This window comes from Erpetoichthys calabaricus, chromosome 3, assembly GCF_900747795.2.
Source record: "Erpetoichthys calabaricus chromosome 3, fErpCal1.3, whole genome shotgun sequence".
Taxonomy (NCBI): Eukaryota; Metazoa; Chordata; class Cladistia; order Polypteriformes; family Polypteridae; genus Erpetoichthys; species Erpetoichthys calabaricus.
Window position 1 is genome coordinate 297863677 of NC_041396.2, and position 22100 is coordinate 297885776.

General features: G+C 48.5%; 1 protein-coding gene and 1 long non-coding RNA gene across 4 annotated transcripts in view; both read right to left on the reverse strand.

Annotated features, from left to right (window-relative positions):
* Positions 1-22100, reverse strand: part of znf385a (zinc finger protein 385A) — a 317688-nt gene that overhangs the window by 226801 nt on the left and 68787 nt on the right. The window contains exon 1 of one of the 2 annotated variants that reach the window (XM_051925081.1): positions 10905-11341. The exons of the other annotated variant lie outside the window; for it this stretch is intronic. Coding sequence (XP_051781041.1) covers positions 10905-10914 — 10 coding nt within the window. The 5' untranslated portion in view covers positions 10915-11341. Of the gene's footprint in view, positions 1-10904; positions 11342-22100 lie in introns of those variants that run through there. 2 annotated transcript variants of the gene reach the window in all.
* Positions 2688-6534, reverse strand: LOC127527201 (uncharacterized). 2 transcript variants are annotated; one of them, XR_007934509.1, is made up of 3 exons: positions 6342-6534; positions 5441-5615; positions 2688-4952 (listed from the first exon to the last, which is right to left on the reverse strand). It is a non-coding gene; the product is annotated as an uncharacterized LOC127527201 (long non-coding RNA). The 2 variants fall into 2 exon arrangements; XR_007934508.1 differs by having other exon boundaries at positions 2688-4911; positions 5400-5615.

The window sequence follows — 22100 nt, forward strand, 5'->3', positions numbered from 1 at the left end:
ATGGTCACTCTGTCAGAGCTCCAGAGGTCCTCTGTGGAGAGAGGAGGACCTTCCAGAAGGACAACCATCTCTGCAGCAATCCACCAATCAGGCCTGTATGGTAGAGTGGCCAGACGGAAGCCACTCCTTAGTAAAAGGCACATGGCAGCCCGCCTGGAGTTTGCCAAAAGGCACCTGAAGGACTCTCAGACCATGAGAAAGAAAATTCTCTGGTCTGATGAGACAAAGATTGAACTCTTTGGTGTGAATGCCAGGTGTCACGTTTGGAGGAAACCAGGCACCGCTCATCACCAGGCCAATACCATCCCTACAGTGAAGCATGGTGGTGGCAGCATCATGCTGTGGGACTGGGAGACTAGTCAGGATAAAGGGAAAGATGACTGCAGCAATGTACAGAGACATCCTGGATGAAAACCTGCTCCAGAGCGCTCTTGACCTCAGACTGGGGCGACGGTTCATCTTTCAGCAGGACAACGACCCTAAGCACACAGCCAAGATATCAAAGGAGTGGCTTCAGGACAACTCTGTGAATGTCCTTGAGTGGCCCAGCCAGAGCCCAGACTTGAATCCGATTGAACATCTCAGGAGAGATCTTAAAATGGCTGTGCACCGACGCTTCACATCCAACCTGATGGAGCTTGAGAGGTGCTGCAAAGAGGAATGGGCGAAACTGGCCAAGGATAGGTGTGCCAAGCTTGTGGCATCATATTCAAAAAGACCTGAGGCTGGAATTGCTGCCAAAGGTGCATCGACAAAGTATTGAGCAAAGGCCGTGAATACTTATGGACATGGGATTTCTCAGTTTTTTTATTTTTAATAAATTTGCAAAAACCTCAAGTAAACTTTTTTCACGTTGTCATTATGGGGTGTTGTGTGTAGAATTCTGAGGAAAAAAATGAATTTAATCCATTTTGGAATAAGGCTGTAACATAACAAAATGTGGAAAAAGTGATGCGCTGGGAATACTTTCTGGATGCACTGTACATACGGAAAGAATAAATAACTATTGCACTATTCTGTTATTGCACATTATTTAAATATTGCACAATAATGATGATCATGTACAGTGAGTAGTGGATGTTGGACTCTGAGAGTAATGATATTATTGTACAGTACATAGTGTGGTCCAGATCTAACTATGCAATTTTCATTATGCTATAACAACGTGCAACACAGGATGTTGGAGGAATTTGGACCGCCTGCAGTGCATAGGAACACGATCTCCCAAATCAACGAAATGTTTGATTGGACTGGTAGCGCCAATTGTTTTCCTGCATTGCATTAAGAGTTGCATAATTAGATCTTGACCACCCTGATACCCCCTGTATAGATATTGCACAGTTATTATCAATACCATTTAGATATTGGATATTGCACAGTTGATGGATAGAAGGAAGTCCAGGGTTGGGGTGGTTAGACTGTGTAGTCAGTGCATGTGTGAGTTTAGAATGGTTATGGCTTTTGGGAAGAAACTGTTGTTGAGTCTGTTTGTCCTTGTTGTAGCGCCTCCCTGAGGGCAGCAGGTCAAACAGGTCAGAGCTGTCCTTGATGATGTTTTTTGCTCTGCTGAGGCAGCGGGAGGTGTAAATGTCCATCAGGGGGTCCATCAGGGGATCCATCATATGGCTCTGAGGCTAGGGATCTGCATTGGCAATCAGAAGGTTGCCGGTTCAAATACCGTAAATGCCAATAGGGACTCTGCTCTGTTGGGCCCTTGAGCAAGGCCCTTAACCTGTAATTGCTGAGCTTTTTGAGTAATGAGAAAAGCGCTATATGAATGCAAAGAGTTATTATTATATTAGGGAGGGGAGAGGGCAGCCGGTGATCTTCTGTACTGCCTTTCCTACTATCTGAAGCCTCTCCCTGTCTGCCATGCTGCAGCTGCCATACCATACTGTCATACAATACGTTAGCAGGCTCCCGATGGACGAGCAGTAGAAGGTCAGTAGCAGGTTGCAGTCCAAGTTGTGCTTTCTGAGGACCCTCAGGAAGTGTAACCGCTGCTGAGCCTTCTTGATGTTGACTGTCCAGGAGATGTCAGCGGAGATCAGGACGCCGAGAAACCCGGAAGGTATGGACCCTCTCCACACACTCGCGGTTGATGACCTTAGGACACTGTGGCACCGGGCTGGGGTTCCTACCCGGATGGGATGCCCAGGAGGACCGGAGGAGGGCTCATGCCTCCTCCAGAACACGAGGGGGTGTCCGCCCTGGTTGCTTTGGGGGCCACGGGTACAAAGCATGGAAGCTCAACCCTGTAGGGAACCCGTGGTCACTGCCAGGGGGCGCCCCGATGCCTTGGGAGCCCTGGACCTCAGTACTTCCGCCACACCCGGAAGTACTGGGGGGAAGAGGATTGGGGACACCCGGAGGACTTCCAGATATACCGGCAGAGCTTCTGCCACACAGGGGTGTGGCTACAGAAACCCTCAGTAAGCACATGGAGTGCTTCCGGGGTGTATAAAAGGGGATGCCTCCATCCTGTCAGGGGCAAGAGTCGGGTGGAAGTGAACGAAGCTTGGTGGAGAGGAGTGGAGGCGGACCAGAGACTGAGAGAAAGCATTGTGTTGAGGCCAAGGACTTGAGGGGTGACTGGTGCTGTGGCACTGGGTATTGTGCTCACTACTGTTGTAAATATTAGTGTAAATAAACGTGTGTGGTGAATCAACATGTCTACCTGTCTGTGTCTGGGCTGTTCCCCACAACAAGTAAACCTTTGAAAATGAATCGTCACCGGTGTCACAGGCAACCATCCTGGAGTGAAGGTCCTGCACCCACATAGCCTTGACCAGTAAGCGCGCCCGTGCCATTGTTCTCCCACCTTGAGGATGTCTGTGACGTCTGGCTGCACTGAAGACCTTTGCCACCTGGGTTTGTTCTCTTGTTAGGGGACTTCAAATCAATGTCACCATACAGAGGGGCTTCTCGAGGAGCTATTGCAAGTGGCATCCTAGTCAGTTCTTCCCCCGGCATAGAAAGGTGGCATGAACAATCAGGTGGGGATGAAATGTAAAGACCCTTCATTATAAGCCCAGCCCGGGCACTTTGAGTCTCAGCTGGCACACCTATATTAGAACAAGGAGCTGGTATACACACACATGGTGGGCTTATGCCCTCATCCCAATGCCTCAGGTAAAATTCAATGGAAATTCCCCTTCACCCTGGCACATTGTATCCAGTATCAAGAAGTCAGCTCAATGGCCACAGTGGCTACCCACGGAGGGTCTCCTTGACTCATGCCATCTTGTCTGTCATTTACTTGTGTGAATCTTCAATGGCAATAAAGGTCACAAGAAGCCGCTGGCATACCCTGCACTCACCCCACGGCGGCTAACAGGCATCTCCACTGCGCAAAACTGAAGGACTGCATTTGCTGGATGACTGGGTCGACATTCACGGAGGACATCTGCTTTAGCAGAGCGCAGGTCAGTGACGAGGGGGAGGCGAGGTGTTAAGATATTTCTGCAGCAAGCACAGATGGAGTAGGAGACAACAGGGGGTCCTGCATCTTCTATTAAGTTGCCTATCGTGAATATGAATACACACACACACACACACACATGCACGTGAAGTCACACCTGAACACGAATCTGGGAAGGCGGCCGATGGCCTGGACTTCATGTGTGTGCCTTCTGGTCGGACGGCTCTTCATCATTAATCGTTCTCTACACGTGGACTGATCCTGATCAGCTCCAGAGTGGCCGCTCACCTCTATATCTGACACCTCTCGTTATATATATTACATGGGCAAACTCTTTAAAAATAAGTCACATCTGCCTGGATTTGGTATGGCTCCCAGTTTGTGTCTCACCAGCCTCATTACATGTAGTCTGAGCAACGCTCTCTCGGAGTCACTTCTCTAGGGGGCTAACCCTGTTTGGCGTTGGTGGGACGTGTCATGTTGTCTGTACCTCGTAGGGATTGAGGTCCTCACCACTTTGCAGACTGTACACATGCTCTGACTGACTGAGCCTTCACCCAGTCTTGGGCTTGCTTTGGTGTGGCCCGCCATGCGGAATTGACCCGGTTTGGGTGTCGCCTGCCTTAATACATTTTGCCGGATACAAGCCATATCTCACGCACCTAGAAAAGTGGGCTGACCCTGTCCATATCTCACCGACCAACACCACCTATTTACTATCACACTCTGTATGTCGCATACCTCTGGGCACATTGACTGACCCTGTTTAGCTCCTCTGTGGCTGACTCTGTCAGTAACGTACTGACCTAACAATATTTTGACTAACAGACTCTGCATGTCACCCACCTGTTTGTGTTGAATGAGCCTGTTCAGCACTTGTGCTGTTGAACCTATCGATATCTTATGGTCTTAACCGTGTATTGAAAGACAGATGCTGTATTATTACCCACCAGTGTGGTGACTGAACATGTCTAGCACTGAGGTGGCTGACCCTGTCAGCATCTCACTGACCTAACCATACATTGACTTACAAACTTTGTATTTCACCTGCGTGTTTGTGCTGACTGATCCTGTTTAGCTCTGATGTGGCTGAACCTGCCCATATCTAATTACCTTTGTCACATTGTGCCTTAAATAACTCTGCATGTCACCCACCTATTTGTGTTGACTGACCATGTTTAGCTTTTGTGTGGCTGACCTTGTCAGCATCTCACTGACCTCTCCATGGACTGACTGCCAGACTCTGTACGTCTTCCACCTGTGTGTGCCAATGGAACTTGATTAACTCTGTTATAAACAACCCTTCCAATATCTCCACCTCCACGCCACATCTTAATTGTCACAATCTGTATGTCACACACGCCTGCATATCGATTGACCCTGATTAGCACTGGTGTGGCTGACAATGCCCTATCACACCACCCTCATTACATATTGACTTGCCAGCTGTATTTGTCACCCACCTCTGTGTGTCGACTAACCCCGTTTAGCTCTTGTGTGGCTGACCCTGTCATCATCTCACTGACCTAACCTTGCATTGACTTACAAACTTTGCATTTCACCTGCATGTTTGTGTTGACTGATCCTGTTTGGCACTGATGTGGCTGACTCTGCCCATATCTTACTACCCTTGTCACATATTGCCTTAAAAATCTCTGGATGTCACCCACCTATTTGTGTTGACTGACCATGTTTAGCTTTTGTGCAGCTGACCTTGTCTGTATCTCACTAACCTAACCCTGGACTGACTGCCAAACTCTGTATGTCTCCCAGCTGTGTGTGCCAATTGAACTTGTTTAGCTCTGATGTGAACAACCTTTTCAATATCTCCACCTCCATGCCAATCTTTATTGTCACTTGTGTATGTCAACTGACCCTGATTAGCTCTAATGTGGCTGACAATGCCCATATCACACCGCCCCAATTACATTTTGACTTGCCAACTGTGTTTGTCACCCACCTCTGTGTGTCGACTAACCACTTGTGTGGCCGACCCTGTCAGCATCTCTCTGAACTAACCAAGTACTGACAAACAAACTCTGTACGTCACCCACCTGTTAGTGCTGACTAACCACGTGTGGCTGACCTCACTGACCACAATATATATTGAACTCTGTATGTCACCCACCTCTGCACATCGGCTGATCCTGTTCAGCTCTTATGCATTGACTGATCCTGTCTGTATCTAACTGACCTCATCACATACTGACTGTCCCACTTCACATGTCACCCACCTCTGCATGTTGACTGACCCTGTTTAGCTCTGGTGTAGCTGACCCTGTCAGCATCACTCTGAACTAACCAAGTACTGACCAACAAACTGTAAGTCACCCACTTGTTCGTGCTGACTAACCACGTTTAGCTTTGGTATGACTGACCTGCTCATATCTCGCTGACCAGTCAATACATATTGACCAACAAACTCTCTAAGTCACCCACCTGTTAGAGCTCACTGATCCCAGTACATATTGAACTGTGTAAGTCACCCACCTCTGCACATCGGCTGATCTTGTTCAGCTCTTATGCGTTGGCTGATCCTGTCTGTATCTAACTGACCTCACCACATACTGACTGTCCCACTTCACATGTCACCCAACTCTGCATGTTGACTGACCCTGTTTAGCTCTGGTGTGGCTGACAATGCCCATATCACACAGCCCCAATTACATATTGACTTACCAACTGTGTTTGTCACCCACCTCTGTGTGTCGACTAACTCTGTTTAGCTCTTGTGTGGCTGACCCTGTTAGCATCTCTCTGAACTAACCAAGTACTGACCAACAAACTCCGTAAGTCACCTACCTGTTAGTGCTCACTGACCCCAGTACATATTGAACTCTGTATGTCACCCACCTCTTCACTTCGGCTGATCCTGTTCAGCTCTTATGCGTTGACTGACGCCTGTCTGTATCTAACTGACCTCGCCACATACTGACTGTCCCACTTCATATGTCACCCACCTCTGCATGTTGACTGACCCTGTTTGGATTGTGTGCATCTGACACTGCCGATCTCACTACATATCGACTGACACAGCTCTTCATCGGGACTAACCGTGGTTGGCTCTAACGCTGCACAGCCTGAGCACTAGAACCATTTTCAGGTGACCCAGCTCTATATGTGGACTACTCATATAAACCTAAGCCACCATAACTGATGGAGAAGACAACTTTTGGTGCTGAAGTTTGCACTAATCCAGTGACAATTTACCCAAATACCCACCTGTCCATATCTGATCCATTCCTATGTGATGGTGGATTTTGGCTCTATGTCAGGAGTGACTCTGTTTATGCCATGTGTAGACTGGCCATCAACTACACCTCCAAAATACAGGCCTGTATGCAAGGAATGCACATCACCTCATGTGGGCTGACCTCATTGGCTGCATTGTTTATCCATATGAGGACACGTGGACTTAACCATCGTTGCCATCTTAACCACTTCAGCATATGCTGGATGACCCATCTTGATGTGTGGACTACGACTCTTTTACTCCGCCTGTTGTTAAACTGGCTGCAGTAAATCTCCATAAGTCAACTATGACTCTATTTTTTAAACTCTGCCCTGTCTTCACCCGTGGACTGGCCACATGGGGACATATGTGTCCTAACTTCGCCTTTAGAGGTGGCTGTGGCCCATTTGAATCTGACCATGCATTTTGTATCAGATTCATTTAAACTAGCTGTTTGATGCCATGGTACCTCCTTGTGATCCTCTTTGTGCCTGGTACATCACTACAAGCAGAACGAATGACGGCCCACCTGCACAAATAGTCAGATCCTACTGTATTCAACTCGTGTAGCTTTGACCCTCTTTGCATCTCAGTTCTGCAGGATGACCAGGTTGGCCTAAGTGGCCCCTCCATGCCAGTCTTAATCTCTAGACTGACCCATTTTTTTTTTTTTGCACCGTAGTGACCCTGATTGTGGCCTGATACTCGTCACTCTTTCATGCTTTCTGGTTTGTCACCAGCACCCGACTCCACCCTAACCACAGTGAATCTCCCACCCAGATATTCTAAGGTGGGCTGAACTTATGAGGCGCATGTTGCCCACTGATCAGGCTGGACACATTTCTATCTAACCCGTCATTCTGAATGGGCAGACCGTTGTTGGCACTCATACCCTCCACAGGTGGACCAAGCCAGAAAAGAGATAACTGGGATATCAAAGGCCAAGGTGAAAATGGAACAACTGTTTAGTAAAGTTTAGTAACTTTAGTCGTACAGATGAAGATGAGCAGCTGGCATGTTGGAAACTCTTCACTTGACTGATTGATTTTTACATTTTACAGCGCCACTTACACGGTACTTTGAGAATCACCATGATGTCTGCCAGCAATGCCACCCAAACCACCATCACGATGGCCTCTCTTTACTCTGCTGCTCAGCTCATCACCCCCAGTGCCACCGCTGCTTCTGCCTATACTGCTACCCAGACCACCATCACAGTGCCCCCTCTCTATTAATGGCTCAACCACCACTCTCTTCCTCTCAACATTGCTAACATCCTCTACTCCATGCAACTCAGAGTCCACCATCACTGTGGCGCAATTGTCCCTGTCTGCTGTGCTGCCATCACTGTGCCCAGTCCACCACCTTATTACCACCCTTGCTCTTGTTAAAAATGCTACTTAGCCCTTCATCATAGTGGCACCATTGTCTCTGCCTACTTTGGTACCATCACTGCCCAGTCCATACTGCTGGCCACTCCATCATCACAGTGCCCCCCCAAGCCCCTATCTACACTACTCCTCCATCCATCACCTTCCCCCTGACACCCTGCTGCCTGTCCCTGGTCACAATGGCCACAGCTGTCTGCTCCACCTCTCAAGTGTCACTACACTGATGTCCCCTTCATCACCTGCCCTGGCGAGGCTTCCCAGTATTAAAGTATGGCCACTGGTCCTATGCATTGATGTCTGCAGTCCCACCATCTCCCCATGGTTTTATTTGTGCCCAGCCTACGATTATGGTGCCATCTCTTTCTGTGTACACTGCAGTCCCCACCACCACCACCTCACTGCCACTCTCCCTCTTTTCATGCACTGCTGCTCCGTCTACCATCTTAGTCCACCATCAAGGGGCGGAGTGGTGGCTCTGAGGCTAAGGATCTGCGCTGGTATCCCGAAGGTTGCTGGTTCGAATCCCCGTCAGTGCCAAAAGAGATCCTACTCTGCTGGGCCCTTGAGCAAGGCCCTTAACCTGTAATTGCTCCAGGGGGCGCTGTACAATGGCTGACCCTGCGCTCTGACCCCAAGGGGTATGCGAAAAAAACTAACAAACACTGTTGTAAGTCGCTCTGGATAAGAGCGTCTGCTAAATGATGTAAATGTAAATGTAAATGTAGTGGCCTCAGCCCACTGCAAACCAGTGTGCCATCCAGTGACCCTCAGAGCCCATATCTACATGGCAGTGCCCTTCACTGTCTATTCTGCTGCCCAGTCCATTGTCACAGTACTGCCAATGGCAGTTCTATCTGCCCCATGTCCCCAGTGCCACCATCTCCTTTAGGTATACCACTGCAAAATCCATAACTACAGTGCAGCTTCCTCTTATATGCAGGGTGCATCAGACCACCAGCTTAATGCCACATCAGCTTGGCCACACAGCAGTCCAATCCCTCACTACAGCGCCACCACCACCGTCCAGTCATTCACTACAGCCAAGTTTATCACTGCCATTCAATCCGCCCTTCCAGTGGTGACCCCTGTCTATACCACTAACCAGTGACCCCTAGAGTCCCAATCTACATTGCTGTCCTGTCTGTCATCACAATGCCACCAATGGCCCTGCTATCCACCCCACATCTCCAGTGCCACCATCTCCTTAGGCTATAACTCTGCCCAGGTAATAACTACATTATTATATGTAATGCAGTTTGGAGCACCAGCTTGGTGCCACTTCACCTTTGCCCCACTGCTATCCAGATCATCACTACGGTGCCACCACCTTCCCCTCCTGTTCACACCACTGGCCTGCCATTCACTGCACCGCTGCCCAGTTTATCCCTGCTGTCCACTCCCCCACTCCAATGCCACAATGACCCCCCCCCCCCCCCCCCCCCCCCCCCGCTGCCCAGTCCACTTGGCAGTGTGTCGTATCCTAAGAAGGAGAGGCCGAGCCCCGTCAAGTGCAGGCAGCCACTCTGCCGTCAGCCATAAAGCCATCGCTACTCCATCAGTGCCAGTAAGTCCGCCACCTTCTGGCCAACACTGGTATTGCCGTGAACTTCAGAGTGTGAACAGCAGCCCAGTCAGTCATTGAGAATCAAAAATCCAAAGTGCTGCCCCCCCTACCCCCCCAGGCCCCAAAACGCCACACGGGCCCAGCTGGAGGTCGGCAGAACGTTACAACACTTCAGACTCGATTTCAGCTCACACCTCCGATGCTGGGAAACAAAGGACAAGAAACAAGGTGGGCCAAGGTGTTGAGGTAAGCTGGGAGAGTTGGGCCCCCCGGGGCATTGGTGAAGTGGAGATGGGGGGGGGGGGGGGGCTTGGTGTTGTCACGTGATACATGCTCAGATATAAATATTGCAGCGCCTCAGGACGTCACCTGCCTGTTTATCTGTATCCCTCCAGGGTAGGGGGGCTTTAGTTCATTAGGTTTTGTCAGAAAACTGCAGGGGTCAGCGTTGAAAAGTAGAAAACATTTGAATGAAAGATTTTGGTGATTAGCAAGTGACTAAAGGTATGAATGAGCGGAGCTGGGGGCTTCGGACCACTCAAAAGGTGGATGGGGGTGGGCCTGAATTTGAGATGCGTTACTGTATACAGGTGGTGGAGTTGGGGGGGGGGGGGCTGCTTTCTGAGTCAATAAGGGGTTAGAGTTGAGGGTGAAATATTTAGGATGACCACTGGGCGGTCCTGGTTACACTTTTACATAACTGTCCTCCTCACACACTCCTTACATGCCAGGCGGCTGAGAGTTGACACAAATTATTGCTAGGAACCCCCCCCCCCCCCCCAACTCCCCAACTCCCCCCCGAACCTTCCCATCACTATAATAAGCTGACTCACAAACGTCTCAACAGGTTACCCCGTGACAAAGCTTAGGGTCTCCAGCAAGCCAGAAGCACGTGCCCACTCCCGTTGGCCGGCTGGCCAAGCTCTGCCCACCTTCACAAGGAGGAACGCTGCGCCATTTGGGAGAGAGTCACACACACACACACACACACAAAATCCACATCAGGTGCCACTATAGTTGACATCTTCAAGCACAGAGGGGCACAAAGGTCGGGGGCAATCCCTTCATTTGGGGGGGAAGATGTGTGGCACCCACCGCCACACACAGAAAGCCTGAACAGTTCATTACAAAGTTAGATGCCAATGACCATCTGCCCCTTCTGTACAGTTTCACATTTTGATTTTTTCCCCCTCACTGACGATAGTTCCTCCCCCCCCCCACCCCGCTAAACCCACCCAGCAGACCCCAATAAAATTTGGCGGAAAACATGACCTTCGGAAGAGGTGGGTGACTTACCCAAAATCATGCTTGTTCCACGGAAATTCCTCTTGGATGCTACGGTGGTGTATATAATGGTGCAAGTAATCTTGGGATGGTCTGGGTGGGAGGGGGACAGAGTAAAGGTGAGGTTCCAAAAATTAAAAAAAAAAAAACAAAACAAAAATGATCTTCTGATCCCCCCTTTCTTCTTCCTCACCACAGGAGACAAGAGGCACTCACACGCAAAGTGGCAGGAGAAACCAGGTGTCCGGCACCACAGACATCCCCCGTGTGCCTGTACCACCAGCACCAATGACCTTCCAAGACACGGACCCCCCCAAGATACAAAGGCCAAACTCTTCCAAGTCACACATGTACCGGCAAGCCCGTGCGGTGCGGAGAGCCTGGTGTCAGCACGGCTGGAACGGCGGCACTGAGATCCTGTGTGTCAAGCTGCTTGCTCTCCTCCTCCCCTCTCTCTCTCTCTCTCTCTCGTTTTTTTTTTCTGCTTCTTGTTTTTTTGGGGCTGGGTATAACCTAAAGGCACCTTAGATGCCTCTGCTGCTATTGGTTCATATGGCTGCCAGGGCTGACCAATCACAAACAATAGCCAGCCTGTCAAGCTAGCAGAGTCGAAGTCATCTTGCAGACAGATTCCCTCAGTCACTCTCTCTCTCTCTCTCTCTCTCTCTCTCGCCCGCCCGCTCGCTCATTCAATCCCTGTTTTCTTAAAAGAATTAAACTCCATTCAAGGATGGAATGGGGTGGGGTGAGGTTAGGTGGGGCACCAAAAATCCAAACTCCAATCATCGGATAAGTGTAGAAATAATAAAAATAATAATAATAATAAAAAATGGTTAAATCCAAGGGGCGCTCAAGCCCAAGGACGTGCAGGAGGTGCAAATGTCCCCTAGTGGTGCGCAGTTCTTTCAAAGGCTTCTCCACACACAACTGCAATGCAATCCTTTCAAAGCTTAATCCTGCTGGAAACGGAGAGAGGGAAAAAAAAAAAGAAAAAAAAGAAATAGATTGCCAACTGCCGCTAGCAAAAAAAAAAAAATTAAACGGGGGGGCTTTTTCTTTTCCAATTCCGTCCTTATCTCTGGGTTCTGTGCCCCCCCTCCCCACACCCGCCACTGCTTCGCCACCCTCCCGCCTCTTCTCTCCTTCGCACGGTCTGCCCTTCTCCAGCTCCTGAGTCAATGGGAAGTGAACTGAATACTAAACAGCCGAGTCTAGCTGCCACTTTGGATCACTTACGGTGCGCTAACGGCAGGCCGAGTGCCGCTAGGAATGCCGTCAATGTCGACTGCCTCTGCTTCTTTCTAAATGCCCTGTAACCCTGTCTCCATCCTGCAGCCCACATGTAGATACTGATGAAAGATAGGATACGAGGGAGTGGGGGGGGGGTGGGGGTGAAGGGGGGTTTAAGACTAATACCTTCACTGTATTCCTTCATGGCACTGGTATTTGTGAGTGTAAATGGGGCCTACAGTCTATCATAGTAGGATGCAGGCCCATCGCCCAAGGTCACTCTCATCCAGGACTGCCCGTCATCACAAGGGCAACCACACTGTATGGCTGTTCAGAAAGACCAGAAGGGCTTAATCAGCAAGTACTCACTGCCCTCACACCAGTGGTGTCTGTGAGTCTGTGAGGAGAAAATGAAAAGTGAGGGGTGCCTACAGTCCATGATAAGGGGCCGCAGGCCCATCACCCAAGCTCAGTCTCACCCAAGACTGCTGATCTTGACAAGGAGAACTATGATCTACAATTTCAGCACTTGAAGGCCTCCATCTGCAAGTCTCTCACTGTCATTAAATCAGTGCAAACAGTAAAAGGTGAGGAGGACTAAAGTCCATGATAGCGGGCTGCAGGCCCATCACCCAAGCTCAGTCTCACCCAAGACTGCTGATCTTGACAAGGAGAACTATGATCTACAATTCCAGCACTTGAAGGCCTCCATCTGCAAGTCTCCCACTGTTGTTAAAGCAGTGCAAACAGTAAAAGGTGTGGAGGCCTAAAGTCCATGATAGCGGGCTTCAGGCCCATCACCCAAGCTCAGTCTCGCGCAAGAATGGCCATCATGACAAGGGCGACCACACTGTGTGGCTGTTCAGAAACACCTGAAGGGCTTAATCAGGAAGTCCTCACTGCCCTCACACCAGTGGTGTCTGTGAGTCTGTGAGGAGAAAACAAAAAGTGAGGGGAACCTACAGTCCATGATAAGGGGCCACAGGCCCATCACCCAAGCTCAGTCTCACCCAAGACTGCTGATCTTGACAGGGAGAACTATGATCTACAATTTCAGCACTTGAAGGCCTCCATCTGCAAGTCTCCCACTGTCATTAAATCAGTGCAAACAGTAAAAGGTGAGGAGGCCTAAAGTCCATGATAGCGGGCTGCAGGCCCATCACCCAAGCTCAGTCTCGCCCAAGAATGGCTATCATGACAAGGGCGACCACACTGTATGGCTGTTCAGAAACACCTGAAGGGCTTAATCAGGAAGTTCTCACTGCCCTCACACCAGTGGTGTCTGTGAGTCTGTGAGGAGAAAATGAAAAGTGAGGGGAGCATACAGTCAATGATAAGGGGCCGCAGGCCCATCACCCAAGCTCAGTCTCACCCAAGACTACTGATCTTGATAAGGAGAACTATGATCAACAATTTCAGCACTTGAAAGGCTCCATCTGCAAGTCTCCCACTGTCCTTAAAGCAGCGCAAACAGTAAAAGGTGAGGAGGCCTAAAGTCCATGATAGAGGGCCACAGGCCCATCACCCAAGCTCAATCTCACCCATGACTGCTGAACTTGACAAGGAGAACTATTATCTACAATTTCAGCTGCCGAAAAGTACTTGAGGTGCTGCAAGTCTCCCATTGTCCTTACAACAGTGCAAACAGTACAAGGTGAGGAGGCCTAAAGTCCATGATAGCAGGCTGCAGGCCCATCACCCAAGCTCAGTCTCACCCAAGAATGGCCATCATGACAAGGGCAACCACACTGTTTGGCTCTTCAGAAGCACCTGAAGGGCTTAATCAGCAAGTCCTCACTGCCCTCACACCAGTGGTGTCTGTGAGGTCTGTGAGGAGAAAATGAAAAGTGAGGGGTACCTACAGTCCATGAAAGGGGGCTGCAGGCCCATCACCCAAGCTCAGACTCACCCAAGACTGCTGATCTTGATAAGGAGAACTATGATCTAAAATTTCAGCACTTGAAGGCCTCCATCTGCAAGTCTCCCACTGTCCTTAAAGCAGTGCAAACAGTAAAAGGCGAGGAGGCCTAAAGTTCATGATAGCAGGCTGCAGGCCCATCACTCAAGCTCAGTCCCACCCAAGAATGGCCATCATGACAAGGGCGACCACACTGTGTGGCTCTTCAGAAACACCTGAAGGGCTTAATCAGCAAGTCCTCACTGCCCTCACACCAGTGGTGTCTGTGAGTCTGTGAGGAGAAAATGAAAAGTGAGGGATGCCTACAGTCCATGAAAGGGGGCCGCAGGCCCATCACCCAAGCTCAGTCTCACCCAAGATTGCTGATCTTGATAAGGAGAACTATGATCTACAATTTCAGCACTTGAAAGCCTCCATCTGCAAGTCTCCCACTGTCCTTAAAGCAGTGGAAACAGTAAAAGATGAGGAGGCCTAATGTCCATGAAAGCAGGCCGCAGGCCCATCACCCTAGGTCAGTCTCACTCAAGACTACCTATCATGACAAGGATAACTAAGATCTAAAAGTTTGGCTGCCGAAAAGTACTTGAAGTGCTGCAAGTCTCCCATTGTCCTTACAACAGTGCAAACAGTACAAGGTGAGGAGGCCTAAAGTCCATGACAGCGGGCTGCAGGCCCATCACCCAAGCTCACTCTAATCGAAGACTGCCCATCAAGGTAACAATAACCACATGTTTGACTGTTGAAAATACCATGATGGGCTCAATTAGCAAGTCTCCATTGACTTCACACCAATGGTGTCTGTGAGTGTGAACGGGCAAACTGTGAAATGTGAGGGGGAGGGGGGGGGGCTACAGTTTATACGAGTGGGCTACAAGCAAATCAGCCAAGCTCACTCTCATCTAAGACTGGCCAACACAACAAAGATAACCACGCATTTGGCTTTAAAAATAACCTAAAAGTCTCCTTCCTTGCCCAGATATTGGTAGTCTGAGTGGGCAAAATGTGAAAAGTCAGTGGGCTAACATAGCAGTTCATGAGTGTGGGTTGCTGACCCATCACCCAATCGCTCTCTCTCATAACTGATACAAGACTGACAATCACAGTTAAAGTAACCACACATCTGGCTTTTGGAAAGCACCAGAAGGTCTCAGCAAGTCTTTATTGCCCTTAAACTAGTCCAGACAGTAAAATATGGTGGGGGTACTCTCCATGAGAGTGCCTTGCAGGCCCATCACCCAAGCTCACTCTCATCCAAGACTGTCAATCCTAACAAGACTAAGCACGTGACCTGACTGCTAAAAGACACCCAAAGGTTTTGATCAGAAAGTCTCCATTGTCCTTAGACCACTGAAAACTGTGAAAGGTAAGTGCCTACAGTCCATGAGAATATGCTGCAGGCCCATCTCCCAAACTCAGTCTTATCCAATACTGCCAATCATGCCAAGGGTAAACACATGGGATTGGACCCCTAGGTCTCATTCAGCATTCATTACAAACACTGAAAAATAAGTGTGTGTGTGGGGGGGTGGGGGGTGGAAGGGGGGTATTGGAGGGGGGGGGGGGTTACTGTCCATGATCGTGTATTGCAGGCCCATCACCCAAGCTCACTCTCATCATCAAAGACTGCCTATCATGACAAGGGGTTACCATGTTTGGCTGCTAAAAGCCACCTGAAGGTCTCAGTCAGCGTGACTCCATTGCCTTTAAACAACTGCAAACTGTGACAGGTGAGGGATCCTACAGTTATGTGATAGTGGGCTGCAGGCCCATCACCTGAAGTCACTCTAATTGAAGACTGCTCATCATGATGAGTGATAGCCATACATTTGGCTGCTGAAAAGCACCTGGAAGGCTTGATCAACAAGTCTCCATTGCCCTCACTCCAGACGTACCTGTGAGTCTACATGGAGAAAGTGGGATTTACAGTCCATGAGAATCTGCTGCAGGCCCATCACCCAGGCTCACTCTCATCTAAGGCAGCCAATCATGCCAAGGGTGAACACAAGTTTGGCTGCTGAAAAGAACGTCTCTATTGCTCTGAATTCAGTGCAAACATTGAAAGATAGGGGGTGGGGAGGTGGGGTGTGGGGGGCTACTGTCCATGAACATGTATTGCAGGCCCATCACTCAAGCTCACTCTCATCTTCAAAGACTGCCTATCATGACAAGGATTACCATGTTTGGCTGCTAAAGGCCACCTGAAGGTCTCCATTAGTATGTCTCCATTGCCCTTACACAACCACATACTGTGACAGGTGAGGGGTCCCACAAGTGTGTGTGTGTGGGGGGGGGGGGAAGTGGGGGGGTTACTGTCCATGATCGTGTATTGCAGGCCCATCACCCAAGCTCACTCTCATCATCAAAGACTGCCTATCATGACAAGGGTTACCATGCTTGGCTGCTAAAAGCCACCTGAAGGTCTCAGTCAGCGTGACTCCATTGCTTTTAAACAATTGCAAAATGTGACAGGTGAGGGGTCCTACAGTTATGTGATAGTGGGCTGCAGGCCCATCACCTGAGGTCACTCTAATCAAAGACTGCTCATCATAACAAGGATAACCACACATTTGGCTGCTGAAAATCACCTGGAGGGCTACATCAACAAATCTCCATTGCCCTCACTCCGGACGTACTTTTGAGTCTACATGGAGAAAGTGGGATTTACAGTCCATGAAAATAGGCTGCAGGCCCATCACCCAGGCTCACTCTCATCCAAGGCAGCCAATCATGCCAAGGGTGAACACAAGTTTGACCGCAGAGAAGCAACCAAAGGTGTCAATCAGCAAGTCTCCACTTCCCTTACAACAAACAGTGTGAAAGGTGAGAGTGCCCACAGTCTATAAGAGTGCTCGGCAGGTCCATTATGCAAGCTCACTTTCTTATCTCATTCAAGATTGCCAGTCCAGTCATGCAGAGGGTAACCACCACACGTCTGGTGGCTGAAAAGCACCTGAATGGCTCGATTGGCAGCTCTCCATTGCCCTCAGGCCAGTGGTATCTGAGAGTCTGAGTGGGCAAATTGTGAAAGGTGAAGTTCATTAAAGCAGACTGCAGGCCCATCACCCGAGGTCACTCTTATCCAAGACTGCCAGTCATGCCAAGGGTAACCACATGTCTGTCTGCCAAGAAGCACCTGCAGGGTAGGGTCAACAATACTCCATTACCTTCACATCAGTGGTATTTGTGTGCCTGAGTGGGCAAACTAAATGAGGTGAGGGGGACCTAGAATCCATGACCCAGTGGGTGGCTGCCATTCAAACTGATCTTTTGACGGCAGCTTATTTATCATCTAGTAGAGAGATCAAGTCATTTCACAAATGCCTGCAGGTTTAGAGTTTTATAATCTTTTGCCAAACTTTCACTTTGTCAAAATGTCTGTTTAGCAGGTGGAAATAAAATGAGAGCTAATGAAAAATTTAAAATGTCTGCTACCTTTTTGGCCTTACACAACTTCCTACTTGCCATCTAGCAGGCAGATCAAGTCAGCTCACAATGGCCTGCAGGTTTAAATATTAGAATTCTCCACCAACCTAACAGAGTTGTTCATCTGTCTGTTTAGCAGGTGAAGATGAGGCAACAGTCACTGAAAATGTAAGATGTCTGTTGACTAACCGTCCTTACCAAGATGCCTCTTTACGAACTAGTAGGCAGACCAAGTCAGTTCACAAAGGCCTGCGTGTTTAGAACTTTATAATCTTCAGCAAACCGAAATGAATCTGTTACTTGTCTGTTTAGCAGGAGGAAACGAGGCAAGAGTCAATGGAAACGTAAAGATACCTGTTGGTCTTCCACCACTGCCTCTTTGCTAACTAGTAGGCAGACCAAGTCAGCTCACAATGGCCTGCAGGTTTAAATATTAGAATTTTCCACCAACACTCCACCACCACTCCAACAGAGTGTTTTATCTGTCTGTTTAGCAGGTGAAGATGAGGCAACAGTCACTGAAAATGTAAGATGTCTGTTGACTAACCGTCCTTACCAAGATGCCTCTTTACGAACTAGTAGGCAGATCAAGTCAGTTCAAAATAGGCCTGCATGTTTAGAGTATTATAATCCTCGGCCAACCTAACAGACTCGGTCCTTTTTGATTTAGCAATTGGAAAGGAGGTGACAGTCGGTGGAAATGTTGGCCTTGCACTGCTGCTTCTTAGCTGCTCAGTTGGCTGATCGAGTCAGCTCACAATGGCCTGCAGGTTTAAATATGAGAATTCTCCACCAACCTAACAGAGTTGTTCATCTGTCTGTTTAGCAGGTGAAGATGAGGCAACAGTCACTGAAAATGTAAGATGTCTGTTGACTAACCGTCCTTACCAAGATGCCTCTTTACGAACTAGTAGGCAGACCAAGTCAGTTCACAAAGGCCTGCGTGTTTAGAACATTATAATCTTCAGTAAACCGAAATGAATCTGTCACTTGTCTGTTTAGCAGGAGGAAACGAGGCAAGAGTCAATGGAAACGTAAAGATACCTGTTGGTCTTCCACCACTGCCTCTTTGCTAACTAGTAGGCAGACCAAGTCAGCTCACAATGGCCTGCAGGTTTAAATATTAGAATTCTCCACCACCACTCCACCACCACTCCAACAGAGTGTTTTATCTGTCTGTTTAGCAGGTGAAGATGAGGCAACAGTCATTGAAAATGTAAGATGTCTGTTGACTAACCGTCCTTACCAAGATGCCTCTTTACGAACTAGTAGGCAGATCAAGTCAGTTCAAAATAGCCCTGCATGTTTCGAGTATTATAATCCTCGGCCAACCTAACAGACTTGGTCACCTTTTTGATTTAGCAATTAGAAAGGAGGTGACAGTCGGTGGAAATGTTGGCCTCGCTCTGCTGCTTCTTAACTGCTCAGCTGGCCGATCAAGTCAGTTCATGAAGGCCTGCAGGTTTCAACTCTTATAAACCCCAATCACAATCACAAGTCAGTCGCCTGACTGTCAGATCAGTGATTTGTACATAAACTGAATCCACACAAGCCCCGTGTCCTTATTTCAGTTATCTTCACTGCCAAATCCACAAACAGATGGAGCCTCGAGTGACCCAGCGGCATTCTCCATCACCACGCAGCTCAGGTCCTAATGCCGTTGCTTCTTTACCTAATTAGTGGACTGATCAGGGTGGCTCACAGTGTCCTCGTGGCATTATCCCGTCTGTTAAGTAGATTGATTGTGTCAGCTCACAAAGGTATGCCGACAGTCTGAGCGCTCACTGACTGACCGAGCAGCTTTACTGCTCTCATTTTTGAAGACCGATTATCTCAGTGGCCAAAGACCGGCCAAAGCTTAGCTGACATGACACTACTGGCCCTTCTCTTTTTGAGTAGTCTGATTCAGTAAGATGACAAAGGCCTGCCAAGTTTAGGAACAAAAGCCATGAATTTGGAGCTTTGGGCTAGAGGACCAATTAGGAGTTCATGTCCAAACTGGGCCAACACCGGTGTCAGAACCTTTTCTGAGGGATCTGTGGATAAATGAAACAGCGGGCGACTCTTGGACCGAGGGCAGCCACTGAATTGGCACTGGTGTTAAACTCTTCTCATATTTATATCCTCTGGGGTCTTGAAGGTTTAGCTGCCAATCAAGTTGTAATGAGTGTAAAAAACGTAGGCATTCAATTTCTGAAACATCAGCACATAGCACAAGGGTTCAAAAATGGGCTTGTCTTATGAAACAAGAACCTCTTGGTTTCAAGATATTAGTCTACGGATCTGATCTGGAAGTCATTGGCTTAAATGGAAGGTCAGGAGAAGCAGTTTCAGTCTGATTTAGGACCCTGCCGGTGTGAATCCCACACTTTGGTATATTGTGGTTGTAAAATACGTGGCTCAGGATTTTGGGATTGGACCAGGTTCGATGAGAAAACCTAAAGGTCAATGGCTTAAACATAAGGCTCTCTGCACGTGAATGAGGAGTGTAAACTGGGATGAGGTTGGTGCGAAACTCTTCTTTCACTGGGACAGCAGTAAACGTCACTGGATTAACTGTATGATGAAGTGACGGTGCCACTGGGCATGGGAGAGTTACAGTTTGAATTGGGGGGCACTGGCACGAGACCTTTTAATCAATGATACCCCACTGGATGTTGGTAAGTTAAATGGAAGGTTGGCACAAGTTTAAGGTGGGGCCTCTACTGGGGTCAAACCCCTTATACTGGTGCACTGGATTTGCAAAGTACTTAAGGCAGTCAAATTCTGAAGTACTGGCACCTGGACCAGGACAGGGCTGGGCACAAGTTAGATGACTGATCGGCATGGGGCCTGGACCTCGACCAGGAACACCCTGAACCTCAATAGATATCCATAATGGTGGCTGGAACAGGAAGGAACATCCTGCTGATGTTCATTTCTTTATTGATCAGGCCACCTTGGACCTTGGTGGTGTAGTGGACAATAAAAAATGACAACTAACTAAGAAGTTTAGAGAGTGGCCCACAGATATAAATAAATATATAAGTATATACATATATAAGTACACTGAAACTGCCAGAAAGTCAGTATAGGGTAGGCAGATTAGAGCATGAAATGAGAGTCAGGAACCGTCTTGCTGTAAACCCCATTGTTCTTTGGGACAACCTGCATCCTGACTTTGAAATGCTTAATCTCAAATAATGGCACATGGATTACCAGTATGACACGTGAGCCAGGATCAAGGCCAATTAGGCAATATGCTGGTCAAAGTCTTAAATGGAGGGCTGCAAGCCCTGTTGGTGTTGTGGACGATCACTTAGACAAGACAGCAGGTGTGGTCATATAGCTGCTTTATTTTCACATCGTCACAGTGAGCAGGTTTCAGAGAAGCAGGCAATCAATATTACATGACAGCGTCAGAGCTCTTCTGAGCAACTGTTTTCTGGGTGGGGCAAAGTTTTTATACCCCTAGAATGCGTGATTTAATATTCATTATGAAAATGCAACAGTCAACATTTTATTATACACAATCCTTGAGCCCTTTCAATGCTCCTTGTGCAACTTGATTCCTTGGCACCTTGTTATGGCATTCAGATGTAAACAAAGGGATAACATGATAAGGCAGTCTCAGTGTGGAAACTTAGACCTTGAGTCCTTCTGACAAATATTTTTTCTGTTTGCTCAGTAAAGCATGTTTTTAAAGCTTACTTCTGCTTAATTCCTTAGACAAGGATTAGTACAAGGGAACAAAGAGAACATTCATCTTCCACATTGTCAAATGCTTTTCCTTCTGGGGCTGCCTGGACATCGATGGCTTAATCGACAGCTGGGATGTTATTGACTACAGTATAAAACACATTCAGGTCAGGTTAGGTTGGGGGGCATGCACTGGTACATGACGAAACACCTCTGGATCCTGGTTGGCAACTGCCCAGGCAGCCACGTGGTCCAGTCCCACTCTCCAGAAATGACCTTCTATCTGCCACAGCCAGGTGTTATGTGGGCATCCCGTTGACCTGGTCCAGCCGCTCAGGTCCTCCTAGCCGGATCATCCTCGGGTAATCGCACAACATGGCCTGACGCTCCCTCACAATGCTGGTCATGTGCCTCATTCAAGACTCCATGAGCAACACAAAGTCACACCAGCGGCACCCAAGGATTCTCTGAAGAGACACCAAAGGAGTCCAGTCTTCATCTCAGGTCACTGGATAGCGTCCATGTCTCAAAAACAGGAAGCATCAGGACTCTAAAGACTTGGATCTTTGTCCTTTTTCAGAGATATCAGGATCCCCACACACCCCATTAAAGTGACCTCATGACCCACCCCCCCAATGCTCTCCCAATCTGTCTACTGACTTCATAGGAAGAGTCACCTGAGACATGAATGACACTGCCGAGATAACGAGATTGTCACTCTCTCCACAGACAGACACACTGCTGATGGCTGTGTCTAAGAGGTCATTAAAGGCCTGGATGTTGGTTTCTATCAGGACACTCACAAGCCCAGACACTCAGACTCCTCACTCAGTCTCTCGAGAGCCCCCCGATCAGAGCCTCCCACCATCTACCACTGGACACCAGGAGCTGGGGGGCCGAAAGCCAGGTGGTGTGAAGCTATGAATCGATTAACACAACCTGGAAGTCAAATATTAAAA